The sequence below is a fragment of the Hyaena hyaena genome, unplaced genomic scaffold (assembly GCF_003009895.1).
Source record: "Hyaena hyaena isolate Hyena2069 unplaced genomic scaffold, ASM300989v1 scaffold_1212, whole genome shotgun sequence".
Taxonomy (NCBI): domain Eukaryota; kingdom Metazoa; phylum Chordata; class Mammalia; order Carnivora; family Hyaenidae; genus Hyaena; species Hyaena hyaena.
This window is the reverse complement of record NW_024081849.1, coordinates 311,657-334,757: the sequence shown is the minus strand read 5'-3', so window position 1 is coordinate 334,757 and position 23,101 is coordinate 311,657. Positions and strand designations below refer to the sequence as shown.

At 44.6% G+C, this 23,101-nt stretch overlaps 1 protein-coding gene across 3 annotated transcripts in view; it reads right to left on the bottom strand.

Annotated features, from left to right (window-relative positions):
* Positions 1-23,101, bottom strand: part of EGFLAM (EGF like, fibronectin type III and laminin G domains) — a 185,305-nt gene that overhangs the window by 31,217 nt on the left and 130,987 nt on the right. For all 3 annotated transcript variants that reach the window (XM_039222918.1, XM_039222917.1, XM_039222919.1), the window contains 8 exons: positions 22,751-23,069; positions 22,002-22,102; positions 20,808-20,908; positions 18,711-18,855; positions 14,996-15,185; positions 7,326-7,451; positions 5,745-5,988; positions 2,629-2,740 (listed from right to left, as the gene is read on the bottom strand). In XM_039222918.1, the coding sequence (XP_039078849.1) occupies positions 2,629-2,740; positions 5,745-5,988; positions 7,326-7,451; positions 14,996-15,185; positions 18,711-18,855; positions 20,808-20,908; positions 22,002-22,102; positions 22,751-23,069 (1,338 nt within the window). The remainder of the gene's footprint in view (positions 1-2,628; positions 2,741-5,744; positions 5,989-7,325; positions 7,452-14,995; positions 15,186-18,710; positions 18,856-20,807; positions 20,909-22,001; positions 22,103-22,750; positions 23,070-23,101) is intronic.

Here is a 23,101-nt window from a genome sequence, read left to right as displayed (position 1 = left end):
CCACAGGGAACCGCAGGAGAAAAGCAAACAGACCCCCACCAAAAGGAGGCTTCTGTCTAGATCTGCCACTTCTGTTTAGCTGGAAGTGGTTGGAAAACCTGAGCAAAGCTGCTGGTTGGGGTTTTCTGGAACCCTCAGAGGCACATCCCATCTTTGAGTCTGGCATAGCCTCAACCCTTGGCTGTTAGTATTTCTCAGCTGAGCAACTCAGGGTTTGGCCTTCGTGTGGACACTGAGGGGCCTAGGTCCCGGGTTAGTCCCCAGATGTGTTCTTTCACCCCGCCTGTCTCTAAGCTCTGAGACCACTACTCGTAATACCATTGCTCTCTAGCCAAAAGGGTCACCCGTGCCTGGGTGGGAAGCAGAATCCCCTGCTGGGGGTAGATGTGATTAGGCTCAACTCACTGAGATCAAGCATGGGGCCTTCCCACTCCTGTCTCAGAGCTGCCTCAAAAAAACCCAAAACAAAACAAAATACCCTCACATGTGCACAGATTGGCTACACCTGTACCCACATGTTTACATTGCTTTCCAGGTGGGCAGAATTCCAGCCCATTCAATGGAATGGTTCATTCAGAAAGCCAATGGGGAGGCATCAGTTCTACCATATTGGTTGAATTCTTGTTCTCTGATATTGTAGCAATGGAAACTCTGAGGTGTGGTTTTTACCCTTGTGTTGTCTCTTCACTATAGGATCCCAACAGTAAATACTGTTGTCTTGAGTTTCTTATTTGTAATCAAAGGCCTTCACCCTATCATCTACAAATATTCCATTCCGAACTTTAAAAAAAAATTTTTTTTTACATGTTTTCTTTATTTCTGAGAGAGACAGCATGAGCAAGGGAGAGTCAGAGAGAGAGGGAGACACAGAATCTGAAACAGGCTCCAGGCTCTGAGCTAGCTGTCAGCATAGAGCCCGATGGGGCTCAAACGCACAAACTGTGAAATCATGACCTGAGCCGAAGTCGGACGCTTAACCAACTGAGCCACTCAGGCACCCCATCCATTCCAAACTTTTGCTCCTGCTTTACAAATGTTTGTAACTAAGGCCTACATAGATACAATGCTTTTTTGAATTTATATTAAGTCAACATATAGTCAAGTCTATAGTTGTGAGCTACTAATTCTATCTTCGACTAAAGTCAGCCATTAGAATTTTCTGGATCATACCAAAAGTGACTCCTTTTCTGCCTTTAAAATCCATTTCCCTTCATCCATCTTCCTTCCTTTCTGCCTTCCTGCCTTTCTATTTTCCTTCCTTCCCTCTCTCTTTCCTTCCTTCTTTCCACAAATACATATAGAGCATTTTCTAGGTTTGAACGGTGCTCACCTATTAAAGCAGAACCCAGTTGGAGATTCTTCTTATCCCGAGGAGGTCCTTGGTTTTGACCTCCCACCACCTACCATCCCTGATACTGGCCTTGGGACATATGTGTTCTTCCTTCTACTGTCTTCTTCAGCCAGATACCTCTTTCCTCACCAAAAGTCTCTTTTTATTTCTTTTCTTTTTTCTACCAATCCACTTTCTTATCAGAATACCCACATTCATTAATACTCTCTTTAAATCTGGTGATGCACAGAACGACGACTGTTGGGAATTAAAATAGTGGAAAACCTAAAGTCCCCTCTGTTTTAGGGGACTAAGTTTTTTGCGTGTAAAGAATCCTAGTAGGTTATAATTTAAAACAAATCTCTCTTTTCTTTTTTTAAAAATGTTATTTTCTTGGGGCACCTGGGTGGCTCAGTTGATTGAGTATTCAACTTTGGCTCAGGTCATGATCTTGTGGTTCATGGGTTTGAGCCCCACATTGGGCTCTGTGCTGACAGTTCAGAGCCTGGAGCCTGCTTCGAGTTCTGTGTCTCCCTCTCTGCTCCTCTCGCACTTGTGCTCTGTCTCTCTCAAAAATAAATGAACACCAAAAAAAAATTTAATGTTATTTTCTTTGGACATGACCTTGGAAATAAAATCATGGATGGAAGTTATAAACTTGAATCGAAATTCTGTGCTCTTGAGGTCATGAGAGTACTCTATTAACAAATAGGAATGAGTAAAGCTACTTATGTATATGTCAGGTACTGTTGTGTTTTACATATAGAGTTATTCTAATTGGCACAACTCTACGAAGTAGGCACTATTAGGTTTGCCATTATCCCCACTTTATAGATGAGAAAACATCAACATGGAGGTCAAGTGACCCATCTGAATTCACACTACTGATAAGTAATGGAGCTGGATCTGGAGTCCAGGAGCCAGTGTCCTTGTCAGATGTGTGGCCCCCACAACATTGGCTTGACCTCCAAGTATGTGTCCTGACCTACTACATTATACAGTGACTCAAACAAAGGCAGGGATTTGTGGTAGGGGTGGGAGTGGCAAGTGATTTCTTAACTGATGTACTTGTATTAGTTCACTTAATCCTTGCAACAGCCCTGTGAGATGCTGCTATGATTACCCCACTCACAGCTGAGGAATTGAGAGGTGAAGTAACTTGCCCAGTGGGGAGCCTGGGTTGTAAGCCAGGCAATCTGGCCCTGGAGTCCATGCACTTAACCCTCCCACTGCTGCTTTTCCCTCCAGAACAGGAAGACAACAGTAACCCAGGTCACACTGACACGTGTCCGTCTTACCTCTGCCATTGCCTCCACTACCTTCTGCTTATCCACTTGTAAGATACCATTCTTTGCTGTGCGAGATACATGCAGCTCATGCCAGTGGCCCAGGGTAAGGGGGTCTTCACTCCTGTTGAAGGAAGGAAGCTGAGCGTGGGTGAGCATCAGCGGTGTTATGGATAATGTTCGTCCAGCTGTCCTGATGCCAACCTTAGCTACCTCATTCATTCCATCACAAGAAAACAATCATTCCTGCTTAGTAAACACAGTGGCGCCAGGTCTGCTTATTGGACCCCTTTATGGTAGGAGCATAGCAATTATCATTTTATTTTATTCCTTACAACAAGCTTGAAATGTAGGTAAGATGAGCCTGGTGTTCTGGAGGAGAGGTGACAGGAGGGTGAAATGTGATCACAGTTGCACATAAGCTTTGAAGAAGAGAAAATTACCTAGACTGTAGTGTAAAACACAGATTCGTTGGTGTACTGATGGCTACAGCATCCTTTGAAATGCATAAAAATTAGGATGGATGGATATAAGGATAGTTAGCCATGTGATAAAGCCAATGCAGCAAAATATTAATTACTGATGACAGGTAGGAGGTATAAAGATGTTAGCTGTATAATTCTTTCAACTTCTCTACATGCTTAAAATTTCTCATAATAAAATGCTGGCGGAGGGGGGTGGGTAGGGAAGAGCCCATGTTGTCTGATATTGTGAAAAGGATTAAAAGTAAAAATTCAATTAATTCAACATGAAAGTGCTTGAAGTTTAAATGATTTCGGTAAGAATTTTGCACATTACTTTGGATAGTGAGGTATGCAAGAAGAGTATAATTATTGCATTTGCATTTCTAATGATGTCTAGTTCCTGGCCTTCACTGAACCTCCCAATTATTTTTTGGCCCGGGATCATCGTTAGAAAACTGTCAGGAATACCAATGGGCACAATTATTGAAAGGTCTCCACCCCCTCACTTGATTTTTTGCTCTGGCAAATGCTTTTGTGATTTGTCCTTAGCAATTAGAATTTAATCACCTTGGCTAAATCAATATGCAATAAAGAAACCAGAGGCACTCTTTAAGCAGCCCCATCTCCATAATAAGTAACAGCGCCTTAGTCGTGTTCTTCTCCTGCAGAGGTCATTCCCTGTCAATACCTTGCCTTCCTTGGCACAGTGATATCGATCACAGCCGTCACAAGCTCATTTCAATTGCCTCGATTTTTGAATCAAGTTCATAATGAATTTGACCACCTTATCCTTTTCCTAAAGTTAAAATGATTTGGCCAATTCCACAACTTCCTGCAGTTCAAGCTTTTACTGAATTTTCTTAATCAAGCAGAAGTCTTAGAAATGGTTTTCAGAATAAACATCTTGCGACAGGGCACCTGAACCGCCAACAGTAATCACTGTTGTCAGGTTACCCTGGAGGGGGGATAGGACAGGGGTGGTCTGTCTCTTGGACACTCTGAGCACTTGCCTCCTTTTTGTTACACCTGATACTCTGAATTCTTTTTCCAGGCACTTTTCTGACAGGCAAGGAAACAATATCTTACGTTTTAAAAAAAATTAATAACACCTCTTGTCTAAAATAGGCACAGAATGATGAAAGAGAGAAATGCTGGACACTGAGGTCCTATGTGTCTGTGACCCCAGAGCTGGAGCTGCCACCATGGAGGGGGCTGTGGGGGGTGAACTGTCCAAGAGGAGGGCTGATGATCCCCGACCCTCCCCCTCACTCTTTCTGGTCGTTCCTTATCTGGGAGGAAGCCACTTGAAAGTACAAGGTGATATTCAAGGTGTCTTCCCTTCTCTACTTGACAAATAGTTCTATGTGAATTGCTTAGACTGTTTTGCATAATCATATGTAAATTGAATCAATTAAACACCCACCAAAGTTGTCTTGAGACGTAGGATGTTTTTGCATAACCAGAGGCACAAAAATGTTTGTCCATGGCCCAAGGTGGGAGGTATCGCTGACGTGCAGGAATTCAGCCATAGGACAAAAATGAACTGTCCTTTTTAAGAGTTGTTGAGACCTAATGCAGCAAGCTTTTCCCTTCGGCCATGACAAATGATCAGCAGTTAAAGGCGATGTATGGCTGTAACCTCTCTCCCACAGTCTTCCTAAAAATGACAGTCTAGCAGTATAAATTATGATTGAATGCAGCCCGCAATTTTCTTTAAAACAACAACCACCTTCGGACTTGCTGCTGTAGAGCACCATTGAAAGAAACATCGTAGTGAGTTTCAAAAGAGAATTCACCAAACACAGGAACAAGGAGAATGTCTGCATTCGATGAGCAGGCCTCTGGCTTGAGGGTAAAAACTACCATGGAAGGAATACGGTAGGAAGAGGGAGACATAAACAAGTAAGAAAACATCTGCACCCACCATTGTCGGGCTCTGAGGGTATCGTAAAAATAGACACACACTGTACGGGAAAAATTGATCTGCTAAGTAAACGAATAGTACAAGCTAGGTAAAGGAGAAAAGGTTTGATGACCCAGGGCCACTTCTGCAGTTACCAGCAAGTACTTCAGAAACACCTGTTCGCTGCCATGTTATTGAAACCACTCATCGCACAGCCTTCTTGAGCCTATTGGTCAGGGATGAGTCTCTGTGATTTGCAGATTCACTGTCGGACTCTTTATATGGAGAATGGTAAGCGATGTGCTAGACATCTCGTCACCATCAAAGAAACAGTGCAGGGGGACAGTAAAAATCTAAAGTGAGGTCACCCAGGACATTTCTGCCCATTCAACTTCTGTTAATCCTTCCCTCCTAGTCATCCTCTATTTGCGGAGTGCCCACAAAATGACGCTCGGAGCATGGGTGGATTAATTATAATTCATCAAGTTTTTCATGATGGCCTTGTGCAATGAAGGCAGCCCATCTGCCATGGGTTGAAGCAGAGAATCGCTACTTGCTGGGTAGTTATTTGAGAAAAGGAAAACTTGCCAGTAGGAAAGAATGACCCACAAGGAAGTAGGTCATAGCAGGACTCATTTCAGAAAAGAGAACCAGGGAGGACAGGAATAGTGCAAGCTATTAGGACAGAGTCATCTTTTTCCAAAGTGACTGCTGTTTGGTTTTTTTGGGGGAAAGGGGCCCCTAAAGGTCTCAGCCCTTACCTGAGAACACCAGTTCCAGAGCCACAGTCAAAGCGGAACTCCACGTGGCCTCCTGCCATGTTGATGGACAAAAAGTCTTTGCTGCCTGTGTCATAGCTGTAGAGGAGGACACCATCACCAGAGTCTGGCCGAAATGTGATCTCAAACTCCATGAAGGAAAGGTAATGCTGGGGCTCCAGAGGCCAGGGCGTTGCAGCGTAGGATCTCAGGGACTCTCTGAACTGAGGGATGGTCAGGGTGAAAGCTGAAGAAAGGAGCGTGTTGTTAGAACTCCCTCCGTGGCAGAACTAGCCATGTTCTCTTCCCCCTGGGTACAAAGCTCAACTGCATTTCCCAGCTGCCCTGAGTTAGCAACTGGGTAGTGTAACTGAATTCTGGCGCTCCGGGTCTGACCCCTAAAACTTCCTACCATCTTGCATGCGCTGTCTCGTCCCTCACCTGCTAGCTGGATGCAGGAAGCAGGGGAGGATTCTAAGGGCCTGACAGAGCCACTAGAAGGCAGGGGCCTGTGTCCCTAAATTACCGCAAAGGCACAGAGGCTCCCCTCACCCCAAACCCCTCACTGACCTACAGTGATGTGTGATGTGAGCAAGGATCAACCTTTATTATGTTAGGCTGCAAAATATGAGATGATCTGTGGCAGCTTTGGCTACCAAGAACTCAAAGCCCTCCTCTAGGTGATAATGAGATTTGGGATTATACAGTACTAAAAAAAAAAATCCCCCCCGGGATGGTGTCTTAGGTACAAATTTGAATCAATGGTAGAAAAGTTAAAACATGTTCAACCCAGGGCACCTGGGTGGCTCATTGGTTAAGTGTCTGACTCTTGATTTCGGCTTAGGTCATGATCTCACTGTGGTGAGATCGAGCCCCGCATCAGGCTCAGCGCCAGGCATGGAGCCTGCTTGGGATTCTCTCTCCCTCTCCCTCTGCTCCTCCCACACTCACACACACTCTCTCTCTGTGTCTCAAAAAAAAAAAAAAAAAAAAAAAAGTCCAACTCTGTATGGTTTGCCAAAATATTTTAAATCTTGAAAATTTCCCCTTATTCTATGTGTGTTTGCATATGCACATGTATACCCATGTTGGTATAGACATGTATTGAGACACGTATAGTATTGAGAGGGTGGAATAATTCACCAGAACAGTATGAAGAAAAAGAAGCCAGATTACCTTTGTATCATCCCATTGTTAATGATTCTGCATATATCTTCTCACCATTTTCTCTGAACTTTATCAGATATTCTAAGGGGCATGAGCTGCAAATGCTGTGAATCCAGTCTGGTACAGACCAGACACATATAGGCTTTTCAAAGTTATTTGAGGGCCAAAAGGAGCCCACCAAAGCCTGGCCCAGAGGCATCTTAAAATGAACATAACTTTGGTTGGTTTGATACTCTGACACTCAAAGAAACTCTGATTTGATTTAAAAAAAAAAAAAAGATTCTCCCATGTCTCTCAACAATGTATAAATTTTAACCTCATAAACATTTGTGGGACTTTGCTACGAGCACACTGACAAAAAATTACATCGACATGAATTAAACAGTGCAAAGTGCAGTCAACTTGCTTCTTTCTCACCGTCTTCACAGTGTCGACCTTTAAAGCCAAGGGGACAAAGGCAAATGTAGGAGTCGGCTTTGACTGCTGCACAGGTGCCACCATTGATGCACGAGGCTTCGTCACAGAGTCCACTGCTGCACTCCCCTGAATACAGAACAGGAAAGACAAACCCGATTCGTCACAGAAGCCCTCCCCCCAAGGTGCTGGGGCTGCCCATGCCAGCAGCACATGGCTCTCAATAAATACGTTTAGTTCCCACTCCTGTTAATCTGTACCTCCGCACAGCTGCAAAACAGCTTTCAGGGTAAGTGGAACGTACCCTTCATTTTAATTTGATTTTGGCCTGTTCTTTATGAAGAGCCACAAAGGATCTGTAAAACATGGCGGACACAATAAATCAAATAATAAATTGTTTGGACAATTTTATGACCGCTGACGAAGATGAATGAGTTGTTTCTGCTTTAATCCATCTCTCTCTTATTAACACAAGAGTATGTTTCAATCCCTTCCATGTCAACATGGTGTTTCTGTTAAAAGCATTCTAATTTGTGTGGCCCCAATTACCTTAAGTGCTACTGCCTTGGTGGTTCAAAGTTGAGGCAATATGGTAAGCACTGAAGCCACATCTAACTTATTACCTGGCCTGAAATGTCCACTCCTCTGTCTGGGGCAGGAAGGGGTTGGGGGTGGCGTGCTCCATAATACTTCAGCATGTGCCTTCCAGAATCCCTATTTCTACCTCCAAAATGGAGATTTTATGGGAGACAGGAAGGTGGCCTGGAGTAAAAAGTGGTGAGAGCTTCAACACCAGATGCGTCCATACTCTTTACCAAACACATATCATAGAGGCCATAGAGGCCCATACAGGGTATACTTTGTCATTGTCAAGATCTTCTGATGACGTGGAAACAAATGGACTTCTGCTCTGCTTTTCTGCTGCTTGTTTGGTCTTCCTCTTCTCCTTGTATAAAGAAATAAATTAGACAGATGGGCTACTATCTGGCCCAGAACGACATACGTGAGTACAACACACTTGTTCGGGGTGGATACAAAGGAGCACATCTCTGATTGAGCGGTGAGGGGCCCAGCCCTGAGCCCCACAGACTGTGAGGCTGCAGCTGCCGGAACCGGAAGCCCACCTCTGGTGGGATAAAGATTCCCCATTGGCTTGGTTGTGTCATCTCAGCAGGGCAAGCCCTTCCTTCCCGCCCCCGCCCCTCCAATCTTTTTCTCAACCATCCTCTGTGTTTGTAGAGCTGATCCAGTCTTTTCTTCCATGAAGCCTCTCTGGGAGTGTGACCAGGGCTGGGTATAGTCTGCAGCCAGCCGAAGAGGCTGACTTCAGGAGCTGAGGACAGATTTTAATTAAAGCCCTTCCAGATGGTTCATCGCTGCCGCCAGGGTGGGCTGGCCTCAGCGAATTCCAGCCAGGGCCCCTGGAAGTTCAGGCAGAAGTGGCCGGTGGTCTCTGCAGCCACCGCCTGAGAATGTGGCCAGCATCCAGCCTCTACGAGGAGATGGACATGGGTCCGCGAGAATCAGACTCTCACAGCTCCTGCGGCCCACGGGTCTCGGCGGGCTTGGATTGTTTCCTCGAGAAGGGCTGCTCCCACCGGGAGAAACGAGGTTTTGGGATTATTTTAGATACACATGGAAAATATATTACTTTATACGTTTGCATTGTGACTATTCTTTCAGAGGTGGGAGTGGGGCAGGAGCGCTGATGGAAGCCAGCACTGCGGCAGGATCCGGCCGGCGACGGGATGCAAGATGGCCTGGGGGCGGTGGCGGGAAGGAGGGACGGCATCCCACAGGGACGGAACGTGGGGCTGGACAGGCTGGGAGCACAGGAAATGGACAGGGAGTGAAGGCATAGGGAAAGAAGAAACAGCCAGTTCCTTCCAGAGGTTGAAGGTGGAGGCCGACTCTGGCGAAGCCTCCGGGTTCCCAGCCTGCAGTCTGGGAGAACAGAGACAGTTGGACAATGGGGAGCATGGCTGTGAGCAGGAGCTGGTTTCCGAGGCCCAGAGGAGCTGGCGTGGCTCAGGGGACGTGGAAACATCCACTGCTGAGCTCCGTGGGCAGGAAGGGCCCCGCGCACAGGCGGGGCACACCGGAGGAGCAGTGGCAACATGGGGGTGACCCTGACACCGAGAGCAGAGGGGCTTCCTGAGAGAGGCCAGGCGAAACGCCCAGGGAACCGGAGACAGGAGAGGGGACGGTGGAGAAGACAAAGGGAGAACAGGACAAAGGGCTCAGAGGACTCAGGGCAGTTCAGGGAGGCTCAGGGAGGAGCAGGAGCACAGAGAGGAGTCAGGGTTCATACTGCTGAGAAGTCTGGGAAGAAAAGCTGTGGGTTTTGCAAAGAGATGACTGTGCACAGCATTACCGGGGCAGTGCTGCTCTGCACTGGAAGGCAGCAGCCTCACTGCAGGGAGTTGTAGATATCTTGAAATATCATTTGTGCTAATTTCTATTCTGAAATCATGGAAGCTATTGGACTCTCCATTAAATAATGCTATTTGCTAATGCTTTATAAAGAAACACAGATACTACTACAATATCGAAACTTAAAAATATTGTATAGCTTGGGGCGCCTGGGTGGCTCAGTTGGTTAGGTGTCCAACTCTTGGTTTTGGCTCAGGTCATTATCTCATAGTTTGTGAGATCGGGCCCCGAGTCAGGCTCCAAGCTGATAGTGCAGAGTTTGCTGCGGATTCTCTCTCTCCCTCTCTCTCTGCCCCTCCCCCATTCGTGCTCACACTTTCTCACTCTCTCAAAATAAATAAACATTAAAAAAATACATCATGTAGCTTTGTTTCAATGTAATTGTTTCCTAACATGGGTATTATCCTCTATATTTCAAAGCATCATTTATTGAAAAACATATGGCTGGCTCAGTCAGTGGAACATGTGATTCTTGATCTCAGGGATTGTAAATTCGAGCCCCACATTGGATGGGGAAATTACTTAAAAATAAAATCTTTAAAAAAAAAATAAAAACATCATTTTACAAAGAGTCCACAGGCTTCACCAGACTGCCAGAGATGTTCACAGCACACAAAAGGTTAAGAACCTTTGGGTTACTACTGAAATGATGATCCTGGCAGCAAAGTCCAGGGATGTAGGGAAGGATGGGTGCAGAGTGGAGATAAATAGGTTAGTTTTAGAAAGGAGGAACACTTTCAACTCTGAGAGTGGGAGGAAGGAAGTTGGTTGCAAGGTCATGTGCACAGAGCACTGGCAGGACCTCATCATCAGTATATAAGATAACTTCTATTGACATTGAACCTACTGGATGCCAGCTCTATACAAGACAATGAGGGGAGGGCAGGAGAGAAATTAGGGCTCCGAGGAGAGAAAAGAAAGCGGAACATCATGGGGTAGAATACATTAAGGACACATGGACAGTGAGTAACCACTTGCCCCTTGTCTCCCAATCCGTAACTGAAGCCAGTCTATTTCCCCAACTGAAGATCTGCCAACTCAGTCCACATCTCCACCACCACTACCAGCCTAGAGCAAACCTCAATTATCTCTGATCTGCATTGTTAGCATCACCTCCCAGCCAGTTTACATGTACCTCCTGAATACCACTTCCAATAAGCTTTCCATAGCCAGAAGGATCTTTTCAAAACACAGACTAGATCATGGTACCCACCTCCCCCTCATACTCCCACTGGGACAAGCCATTTCCTCTGCCTGGAATGTTCTTCCCTCTCTTTTTTTTTTTTTTTTTTTGTGAGTCCTAATATTTATTCTATTTTTTTTTTATTTTTTATTTTTTTACAAATAGTTTATTGTCAAATTAGTTTCCACATAACACTCAGTGCTCATCCCCATAAGTGTCCTCCTCTATGCCCATCCCCCCCTCCCCCCCACATCCATCAGTCCTCAGTTTTTGTCAGCATTCAAGAGTCTCTCATGGTTTGCCTCTCTCCTTCTTCCCTCTCTTATCTGCTTAAAAAAATGCTTCAGATATCAACTTTGTGTTATATCCTCAGAACAGTTTCCTGAACCTCCAGCCCATAAAATTCCCTTATTATACACTATTATTATACCATCACTTCTCCTTTGTGAACATGCTTTCTTTACAACGTGTAATTTTCCATTGACTTATGTGGTTGTTTGATTAGCTTGGTCTTTCCTGTGGCAGCTTCATGAGGTCTGAGGTAGGATCCTGTCTTTCTTGTTCATTACTTTATCCCCAGGACCTGGCATCATGATTAGCATTAAGCAGATTCTTAACAAAGTATCTTGAGGGAAAGCATGAGTGAAGCAGTGAGAAGCCATGGTGAGACTCATGGCCACCTCATACCTCTTGAGTCTCAAATAACTTGGGAAGTTGGTTTCCCAACTTGTCACATTGACACAGCAGGGTGTGGAGATCCAAGACAGGATTGGAAAAAATGAGTTCTGGTGGTTTAGGTTTAAGAATCTGAGTGGAAATAATAAAAGAAAGTCTGGGCTAGGGAATGCAAAATTCTGCTGAGATGGCTGACTCTAGAATGTGGGTTTAGAGAGAGTCTGATCGCTGGGTTAAACTAAAGGAGATGAAGGGGGAAGGCTTGAGTAATGAAAGGCCCCTTTGAGGAGTGGAGGCAAGTTTAGTGGAGGTGGGGTGGGGGACAGAGAAAACACTGTGGTTGAAGATAGCCAAGTTAGAGATACCAGACGAAGGAACCATGACTCTGCTCCTGTCATTACCTTCTTCTGGAAGCCTGTATCTCCACCAGAAATTGACTGCTGTTTGTATGAGCCTAGTCTTCCCCATGGAGGCACTGCATTTAATTTGAAAGAATTTGAATTTCTGGAAGACTAAGTCAAAGTAAAGCAAGTATGGAGGTTGAGGAAGAATAACCAGCTCTGTTCTAGCACCCCAGGGGGAAAATGGGGAAAAAATGAAAAAAGGCAATGTGATTGATACCTGCCACTAAAGTTCCTCATAAGGCTCAAAGACATCAAACAATCCAGTAGCAGCTTCTTAGGGGCCCAGAGCCAGCAAGGTGGGCCCACCTGGTACCATCGGCTCAGCAGAGAGGCTGGTTTTGCACAATGTGAGAATTTAAAACACTGACAAAAATCAGTCCTTGCTCAATTTTGCAAGTCTTAACTCCCTGTCAGGGGTTACCATGCAACCTCGAGACTGCAGATATTGCCTTCAGGGCTGTTTCCCCATTCGTTCAAGGAAGAGAGAAAAAAAAAAACCGATAGATACCCTGCTTATTGGGTGGAGCCAGAATACTAATAATAATATCAATAACAAATTTTTAAAACATGTTTGTTATATGCAAAGCAGTGACTCATGTAGACAAAGGAATCTTAGGAGGAAGTTACTAAAAAAATTCATAGGTTGAAGCCCTAATTCCCAATGTGACTGCATTTGGAAATAGGGCCTTTGAGAAGCTAATTAAGGTTAAGTGAAGTCTTAAAGGTGGGATCTGATCCAATCTGACCAGTGTCCTTGTAAGAAAAGTGAGAGAGACACCAGGAATATAGACACAGACACAGGCCCTCTGAGGACACAGTGAAAGAATGGCCATCTGCAAGCCAAGGAGAGAGACCTCAGGAGAAGCCAAACCTTCCAGTGCCTTCAGCTTGGATTTCCAACTGTGAGAAAATAATGTTACTAAAACCATCCATTCTGTGGTATTGTGTTATGGCAGGCCTACCAGGCTAAAAATGGTCACTGGATTAACCAACCTTAGAATTATGTATCTGCTTTCAGTGATGGAATAAACATCCTTATTGCTTTAAAGACAATCCTAGTCTTTTCAGAAAAGTGGTTCTAAAACAACTGGACAACCACAGGCAAAAAACTGAATCTAGACACAGACCTTACACCTTTCACAAAAATTGACTCAAGTTGATCACAGCCCTAAATGTAAAATGCAAAACTATGAAACTTCTACAAGGTAATGTGGACAAAAATCTAGATGACCTTGGGTAAGGCAATGGTTTCTTAGAGACAATACCAAAGGCAAGACTCTTGAAAGAAATAACTGATAAGCTGGATTTCATTAAAGATAGAGAAGACATGCCACACCTAGGAGAAAATATTTGCAAGAGACACATCTGACAAAGGACTGTTGCCCAAAATATATAAAAAACTCTGAAAGCTCATCCACAAGAAAATAAACAACTTGATTAAGAGATGGGCCAAAGGCCTTAACAGACACCTCACCGAAGACAGCATAGAGATGGCAGATAAGTATATGAAGAGAGGCTCCACGATATGTCATCAAGGAAATGCAACTTACAAGGAGATGTCACTACGTATCTATTCGCATCTGAACTCTGACAACACCAAACGCTAACAAAAATCTGAAGCACCAGGAACTCTCCAACATTCCAGGTGGGAGTGCAAAATGGTATAGCTACTCTGGAAGACAGTTTGGCAGTTTCTCACAAAACAAAACTTTCTCTTACTGTCTGATCCAACGATCACACTCCTTATTGGTACCCAAAGAAGTTAAAAATTGATGTCCATCCAAAAAACCTGCACACTTTTCATAGCAGCTTTATTCACAACTGTCAAAAACTTGGAGGTAACCACGATGCCCTTCAGTAGGCATGATAAACGTGCCTGCAGTGCATACAGACAATGGAATATCATCTGGCATTAAAAAGAAATGAGCCATCAAGCTGTGAAAAGCCATGAATAAAACTTGAATGCATGTTACTAACTGAAAGAAGCCAATCTGAGAAAGCTACATACTATATGATTCCAACTATATGACACTCTGGAAAAAGAAAAATCATACAGAATATAAAAAGATCAGTGGTTGCCAGAGGTTGAGGGTGGGGAGAGAGGAGAGGAATAAAGAAGCAGAGTGCAGAGGATTTTTAGAACAGTGAAAATACTCTGTACGACACCATAATGATGGATATATGCTATACATTTGCCTTTGGGTGATACTGAAGTGGTGGTTCAAGTTCATCAGTTGTAACAAAGGTACCTCTTTGGTGGTGTGTTGGTAATAGAAGAGGCTACGCACGTGTGGGGGCAGGGGATATATGGGAAGTCTGTGCACCTTCCCTTCAACTTTTTTGTGAACCTTAAACTGCTGAAAAATAAAAATCAGTCCTGGCTCTGCCTGCTGCTATTTTGGGGAAGTGATTTGACTTTTACAAGCCCTAGTTTCTTCATGTATAAAATGGGTATAATAACAATTTCTAGTTCCTAGAGCTAGTGTGAGGAGTTAATGAAAGGGCATATGAGAAAGCTGGACACAGTGGTCAAAAATCAGAATTTGACCATTTCTCTTGGAAGCAGAGAGAATATGAAACCTCTTCTTACATTATTGTGTTGGCTTTTCCACTGGATTGGGTGAGTGAGGGAGGATGAAAAGGCTGAACTGCTTGTTGCTTTGTCAGATGAGATCCTGCCATGCTTCATTAACAGAGCCAAGGGCAACAGAACAGAACAGTTCATGCTTCATGAACAGAACCAAGGGTTTGGTGCACCATATTGTTTACCATATCTTGCTATTCAGACCCAGGTCATCATGTCTGTAAAGCACCAAGCTTGTCCCTTGGACCCACCTCCCTCCTAAAGTTCTACATTGGCCACTAGCCAACCCTAGCCAGCTGCCTAGGGTTGCAAACCATGAAGCTGCTCACCTCCCTGGCCCACATCAGAAAGGCAATCCCACAAGAGCACCCCGGGCCACTGGGCAACCACTTACCCACGTCAGCCCCGCTGAGTGCCTTCCCCAGTGGCCAGGGCCTCATGTCGATTCTCTTCCCATTAACGGTGAGCGATTGCACACAGCCTTGAAAGCCTCTGTTTGTTCCTGTTGCTCGGACCAACCAGTAAGCACTGGGAGCCCCACCCAGATAGAGAGGCGTCCGGAAGGTAATTTTACTGTACTGGCCCTGTAAGAAAGAAGAAAACCATAACTCATTAAACAAAATCAAAAGCCAAAACACAACAGATTTTAATGAGGGACATGGTTAGGATGTAGTTTACAGCTCCACTGTTTTCTTCCATCTGTGTTTATGTTTATGACAGTGTCTTACTGGAAAATTAAACCCCTGGTTACCGTAGGAAACTCAGTGAGCTACTCAGAGGGCTGTGTTTCGAGAAGAGATGATTTTGGAATGTCTAGAAGGGAAAGGAAGGTAGGTCAGAGCCAAGAGCAACCCAACAGGCAGGGTACCGGGCCGGGCATCCAACAAAAACTTTGTCTTTCCAGTCCTGACACCAACTTACTGTGTACCTTGGATGGATCACAGGGCTATTTTGCGTCTCAAAAGGTGATAATGCTAATTTTGTACATATGTGGGTTAATGCTGACCTTTCCCTCTCCCAGCCACCTTTATACTATATCCTGCAAGAAACATTGTGTGTTTGGGAGTGGGGGGAGGATTTCCACACAGATGGGGTTGCAAAATATTTTGAAATTTGCTCATGGATACAACTTTGTGTGTGTGTGTGTGTGTGTGTGTGTGTGTGTGTGTGTGTGTGTTACTACGGTGAGGCAGGGACATTTCTAATCTTAGAGAAAACCACAATCTGGATTGCAGGCCTTAAGGTTACAAAACAGACCTGAACATTTGGGGGGGAAAAATTAAGGCACCCTTGGTCTTTTTTTTTTTTTTTTTAATTACAGAAGTATCTCATTCATTTGGATTAAAGGAGACTGGGAAAAAGCATGTTTCCAGAATTTATGAAGTCCAGAATGTAAGCCCCTGAAATGTGGCAAATGAAATGTTGTCAACAAATAAAACATCTAACCATTATCTTTTCTAAGGAATAGATAAGAATCATTTATAAAAAACGTATTGACCATGAGAGAACTCTTGAATGTCGAGAACAAACTGAGGGTAGATGGGGTGTGGGGAGGGGAAGGGAGGCGATGGGCATGGAGGAGGGCACTTGTGGGAATGAGCACTAGGTGTTATATGGAAACCAACTTGACAATAAACTATTTAAAAAAAAAAAAGAAGGGACATACAAGTTGGAAAAAAATGTATTTAATATGAGCTAGGCAGCTTTAAAGCGTTTACAGTGAATTGTAAGGATTGTTAACCAGCCTCTGGGCATACTGCTTTTGTGAGATGACTTGAATAAACCTGTTGGCTTATTTCAGCATTTACTCCTGAAACCCATCTTCATTCTGTTCCCTGATTCAGGACCGTAGCAGGAGCCTGACAACTCAGTCTTTTTTTCCTTTTCTGGAACATCAAGTGCAGGTGGTTCCTCTGAGCCTCCCTTACAATGTCCCAGGCAGTCATCTGCTAATGGCTGGCCTTTACCTTCTTATGATAAGAGCTGCTTTGGGTTTCTGGAGTCTGCTTTGCCTACTCCGCAGAGAATTCAAAGTGCCCTGGAGTTTGCATTTCCCCCGACAAAGCACTTAGCAGTGTTTGATGGGTGCCAAAGCACAAAAGTCCAGTTGCCTAGTTTTGGGCTGGGATCACTTGAGGTATAACTTATACTACAGAGCTCCCCTAGGACCAGGCTGAAGCCAGACAGACCCTGAAGAGCTTTGGAAACCTTGATATAAGATAGAGTCACTATCTCTCAAGACAGGTTACTAAATATTCCACAGCTGCTGTCCTGCTTATATAGCTGGCTAGCAAGTCCCGGGGATAGAGAGGCAAACGTCACCCTGAGTAACCATAAAATTATATGTTTCTTGCAATTAATTCTTACATTCTTTAAAAGTATAAGATTGGAAAAAATATGGAAACTCATATAAGCCAAGCTCACCTTGATTTCTGAAACCCTTGTATTATCCCTACCATTGGTAACTTATTTTTTGAACACCCCCAAGGACAGGACAGGGAACCATCTCCTGAGATAGTCTGTTGCACTTCAGTATACTTTTGTATGAGTAAGTGTAGTTAAAATTACTCCCTTAGGCTCTCCCACTCAACAGCAGTCTTGGAGGGTCACAGAGTAAGTCCTCCTTTCCCCAAACTCCCTCTCTGATTCTGTGATGAAAAGGCACCAGGCACACCTTCATCTTCTTTTCTCCAAACTAAATAATGCTCCTTCAATAAATTGTTTTAGGGATTTCAGGTCAGTTTCCTGTTTCAATAACTGCCATTTCAACATGTTCCAATATGTCTGTGGACCTCTCTAAAGGACCTCTTAGAGTATGATCTTAGAGGATTAGAGTTACCATTAGAGCATTGCAAACTCTATACAGAGCTACTAGAATATAATATGATGATCACCTCCCTTTTTCTAGATGCTAAGCCTCTATTAATACAACTTATAATTTCTTTAGCTTCTTGTTACCACATGGCTCTATTTATTAACTTTTATTGAACTTCCTTGCTTCAAAACATAAGACATTTTTACATGTGTTGCTTTTATTACAGCTTCTCCATCTTATATCCAGTATTACTAGTTTGGATCCAACTTCAAAGCTTCTTTATTCCAATCAAACTTAATTTTAATCATATTAAGGCTATTGTTCTGGGATTTATTTGATTCTGTAGTTCATTTATTCTGTCTTTTTTCCTTAGAAGTACATGCAATATGCATAAGTGATCTCACTGGATTCATATTCTCTATATTTGGATTATTGTTCCTTTGGAACCATTGGGGTTCAAATTAATGGGAATCAGCAAAGCATGGCCCTTTATATGATATATCTTGCCAGTAAAAATTAGTGAGAAGTCCAGGCAGGGAGGAAGCTATACACATACACACCAAGGTTTTCTTGCCACATTTTTCCTGAGAAAACACAGACACCTGCCTGATTATAATTACAGACTCAGTTCCTTGGCAGGTTGCTAATCCAAACTGTTTATTCTAAACATGGTTCTGAAATTGCCCAGGGCATGACAAATATGTGACTACATAGGTGATTTACTGAGTAGCCCAAGAGTTAAATTGTTTTACCACTTACTATAACCATGGCCCCCCATCCAAAATGAAAGGATCATTCCTGCATATTGAACCAAGCAAAACTTTCAGAACTATTTGCTAAAGCCATAGAATTGCAACACTCTTGCCGTAAGCAAGCTTTGCGTTGGGTACTAATAATGGCTTCTATTCTTCTAATACAGGCCATCTCCTTTCCATTCTTCTAATACAGGCTTTGATGTCCTTGTGGAAGAAGAACATGACCCTGGGCACAAAGCCAACAGCATGTGTCTGTGCCCCCACAGTAATGGTGCTTGTAAATTCAATTCTTCTCCTACGTAGACGTGGGATGGATGTGTGCCCTGGAAGCCCACCTTGAGTGGTAGGACACAGGAAAATCCCCGAGCTCAGGGGCATGGGTTTGCCACGAAAACCAGCTCACCTGGAACTTGCATCCTGCTAAGTTGGCCTGAGCTTGGCAGGGGGGCCCTCTTGGGATGCTCATGGCTCATGGTGGGTGCTAGGTGTGTGGGTGGGTGCTAGGTGTGTGGGTGGGTGGGCGGGAGGCTCACACTCACCTGGGACTGGCCAGTCACGGGGGTGCCATTGTTCAGCTGCAGCAGCCCGTTGAGCCCATCTCTGTAGAGTGTAACCGTGTGCCAGCCCCCCAGTTTGATTTTGGTTTCACTTACAATGATGGCAACGCCAGTTCCACAATTAAACCTGTTGGAGGGGGAAAAAAAAGGCTCTTTGATCAACCAGCTCATTATGCTTTCAGACTCCTTGGATACCACTTCCAGGACTTCTCTGAGAGTCAGCCTGTTCCGTCACATTTATGAGTATCAAGAACTGTTCAAATCTCTACAGGAAAGAGCGAGACACCTGCTTTCTGGGCCGGGTCAATCTATTTACCTTTAATCTGCCCACAGACCTTTCAGATGTGGGGCCTTCTTTAACCTGATTTTCTCTGCAGCTTCGAAGGTGATGGGCGACTAAGATCCTCCCTCTCCTTTTCAGTGACTGCCAGATGCTTCAAGTGGACCCAAAGTGCAGAGAATTAGAACTTGAGTCATTTTGCTTCCAGGTATTTCTCTGGGGCCTTCCCCCAACTCCCAAATGATAGGCTCAGTGATATTATTAAAATGTCAAAAAACAAGTCTTCACACTCATTTTGGCAAGCCGGCCAGTACCACCATCTGTGTTCAGCCGTGCCCAAACGCAGGTGCAGCTTCCATAGGAGGCCCCAGCTCTGGGGGGAGGCGTGGGCAGAGGGGGAACATTCTCAGACAATTGCTTTATTCTTGTTTTTGTTTTCCTCTTAACTTCCCTATGGCCCAGAGTACCTACTAGTCACTCTGCCTTACATCTGTGATTTTGACCCTTTCCAGTCAACTTCCAGGCAGCCACCATGCCACATCCCCATGGGTCCTGAGATGGCCCGTGGGGAAGGACACATGACCAGCATTGTCCTTTCAGGACATGCAGTAATTGCAGTCACTTCTCATGGCTTCCCTTTGTCTCGACGATGCTCAGTGGAGTGGACTGGGGTTGAGAGGCATTGTGGAGTAGGCTTATCTGGGGGAGGGGGGGTAATCAGACTCACTCCACGGCAGCTGCCCAGTTGGAGAGCAGCCACAAACAAACCACGGCCAGTGCCACCGGAAGTCTATCGGATTCTCCAAGAGTGAGAACCACTGCCCCACGTCCTCGTCATAACATCAAACTCCCATGAATCAAAGCATTTAGCAAAGGATAAGGGACCACTGTCTACCCCAAGTGGGATGTGTCAGTCTTCTTCAGCTTACCCAAAGTAATTTTTGTACTGAAATACTCAAAAGACAATAACGGTTAAGCTTACTGAGTGCTTGCTACAGGCCAGGCACCGCTCTAAGTACTTGTATGTATTAATTCCCTTAACCCTCACAAGAGCCCTGGGAAGAAATGCAGGCTCAGAGAGGTTCAGTCACTTGCTGAGGGTCAGGGAGCAGAGGAACGGTGCCTCAGCATCTTAACCAGTGCACTATGGAGAAGGACTAGGCTGATCCTCATTGGTCATTCTCAAATAGGTGCCTGTGTACCCATGAGGGTGGTTAAAATACACTTTAACAAAACACCACCCCCAGAAAACCACACACAAACCAAAGATGGCTTCCAAAATATATTGGGAGAGAAATGACCAGGGAAGAGGAGGAACCCCAGACAGTCTGCCACAGCCCGGGGAGAAGACAGGGATGGGCTCTGAGCCTCTGGGAGCCCTCGGGACTTTGTAGGCATCTCTCTGCTCTCCATGGATGTCAGTCCGACTTACCACTGGGGACAGGGAGATCTCAGCCTCCTTCCTATCACATCCCCTAGAGCTCTAGGAGCAAAGGGACTAGATCACATTAGGCTCACTGCTGCACTCACAGGATCTACAACGGTGCCTGGTATACCGTAGATGCTCAAGAAATATTTCCTGTTGAATGAACGGATGGTTACAGGGTTCCGAAACTCAAGTTCCAGCGTGACTCTGCAATCCTGATAAGCCATATTTAGTAACTTGGCCCATGCTCATCTTATATATACCATTCCTTTATCTGCAGGAATCCATTCCATATATTTTTTACTCTATAAAAATGGAAAACCATAATGTAGGATGGTACTTAAAAAATCTGTGGGCTTTTGGTAAGAGTTACCTGAATTGGAGTGAGCGTCGGATGATGGCCAGAGACATGAAGTCACCCCTCCCATGCTCATTCTCTCCACAGTAGAGCAGTAAGCCATCTTCTGCCTCCGCCTTTTGTACAAACAGAAGCCACATAAACAATGAGCACCATCTGGAAACACTCATGAATATGAAACCTGAGCATTTTCTCGTGGTCCTATTTACAAAGGGTCAAGCGCATGGACTCCAATTAACCCCCAGGTACCAATTCTCAGTTCCTTTCCAGTGGAAAAAAAAAAAAAGGCAATGATCTTGACCTACTCTTCACTTGACTTTGTGGGTCCACCAGCAGCAGAGCCTCAGGACAACCATGTGTTCAGAGACCACAGTCACAGAGAGGCTGTTTGCTTGTCCATCAAATTCTATTTTCATTCTATTCTAATTGTTTTTGCTTTTGTTTTCACTCTTTTTACTTCCCTCCCTCTGGAGAGGCAAGCAAATTTGCTGCTTTCCTTCTGTCAGGAGAACAGGACAATAAAATCAGCCCCACTGATAGACTAGTTTGGTTTTCACCCGTGTTGGCTGCCCTATCCTGAGACAGATCACCTTTGGATGATCTCAATGCTCAGCACATTCAACACTTGTGATCATGACTTCAAAGAAGGCTTGTTTCCAGAGCTCCAAACCTTGTTGTGCTGAGATGCCTAACAGAATGACTTAAAGCTGAAGTCACTGATTGAATTCTGATTTGCAGTTGATTCAGACCAGAGAGCATCCACTGGGCCTTCACTATGTGTGAGGGTTGTGTATAGCAGCTCTCCTCTTTGTTCAGCTACAGCCATAGCATTGAGGGCAGACATTTGGGCTCCCTCTAAGAGGGATTTGGGAATGGGGAACGCAATATACCTCTGAAATCCTGGCCTGTGGGGAGTCATAATTATGAGCAACAAAGCTGGGACCTACACATGCTCACTGGCTGGCCAGTCATTTCCATAGTCTAGTAGTGTGCAGGACCCACCCTCCACTCACTGGCAGCCTTGAACATGTGAACGTGCCCATTGTTCTCACTATCCTGTGAACAGGTTTAAGGACAGGCCCTGTATTATATTTACCTTTGCTATTTGCCTCTCTGCTTCCTGCACCCCCCCCACCCCGTTTGATGTGGTACAATGCTGTGTTAAGCTGTCCACTGATAGACATTCATCAAACAACTAATCCTTCTCACCCTGAATTCAAGAGTAATTTGAAATGCCTGATGGGAGTTCTTCAGAGGTTCAAAGGTTACATAGGAGTGGCCAAAGAACTGAGGATATTGTATAACAATATCTAAAAAAGAGAAAAAAGACAACATGAAAGAATGTTATTTCCTCACTTCTTCAAATGCAAAAATCAATATATGCCATGGCCTGGATGTCATTAAGTCAAAACCCCTAACAATCTATTAAACCTAGCTTATTATTATCTCTACTTTTTATACTTATGATTCTCATTCCTGGGGACTTACAGCTTCTGAAATTCTTAGGGAGAAACTGGAGACTGTTAACTTGCTACCCTAAAAAGAAATCAATGGTTTTAAGATCACTGACACCTGTTTTCCACCTGTACATTTGTGTAAATGTCAGTTGGCTCAATTATTACCTTTCTTAACCTTCACTCAACATGTTTCAGCTGCACGTTTTCAGTAGAGATGTGATCAAATAAAGTCCACCTCTCCAAGGTGCCATTAGGATGATTAATTGCTTCAAAAGTACTATGTGTGTGGCACACATAGATATAGGGCTGCTATTCAACTAGAAGCAACAGAAGTTGCCTTACCTTTTTCCTGTGCAGCTAATTTAATCACTAGTGCATGGAAAAATGGGCTTCTGTTAGAAGAGGGGCTAGAAGAAACCATGTGCGGACCACAAAACTGCCCTCTGGCTCCCAATGGGGCCAACCTCCCCAACCACGTTATTCTCCCCACCAAGGACCTACCTTCTGAGCAGCTCTCACCGCCCCTGCCCAGGCTGCAGTGGCACCGTGAGCCCCCCCAGGTGTAGTCATTGACACAAAAGCTGTCAGCTGAGCAGAGCGTTTCATCACAAGACATGTCAAAGAACCTCGGCATGATAGCCACGCCATTCTTCCCTTTCCTCTCCAATGGGGTGGGCTGGGGGGCCATTGTAGTTGTTGGGAGAGTCTGTAGGGTAGGGGGGACAAGCCTAGAAGCGGTCTTTGAGTTTGACCTGGGTGCCATCTTGGATTCCCCCCCAAATTTCTTATTCCCTCCTTTGATAGCAGGCAGTGGTTTAACCTAAAGCCAGAGAAGAGAAAGGATTCAGGATT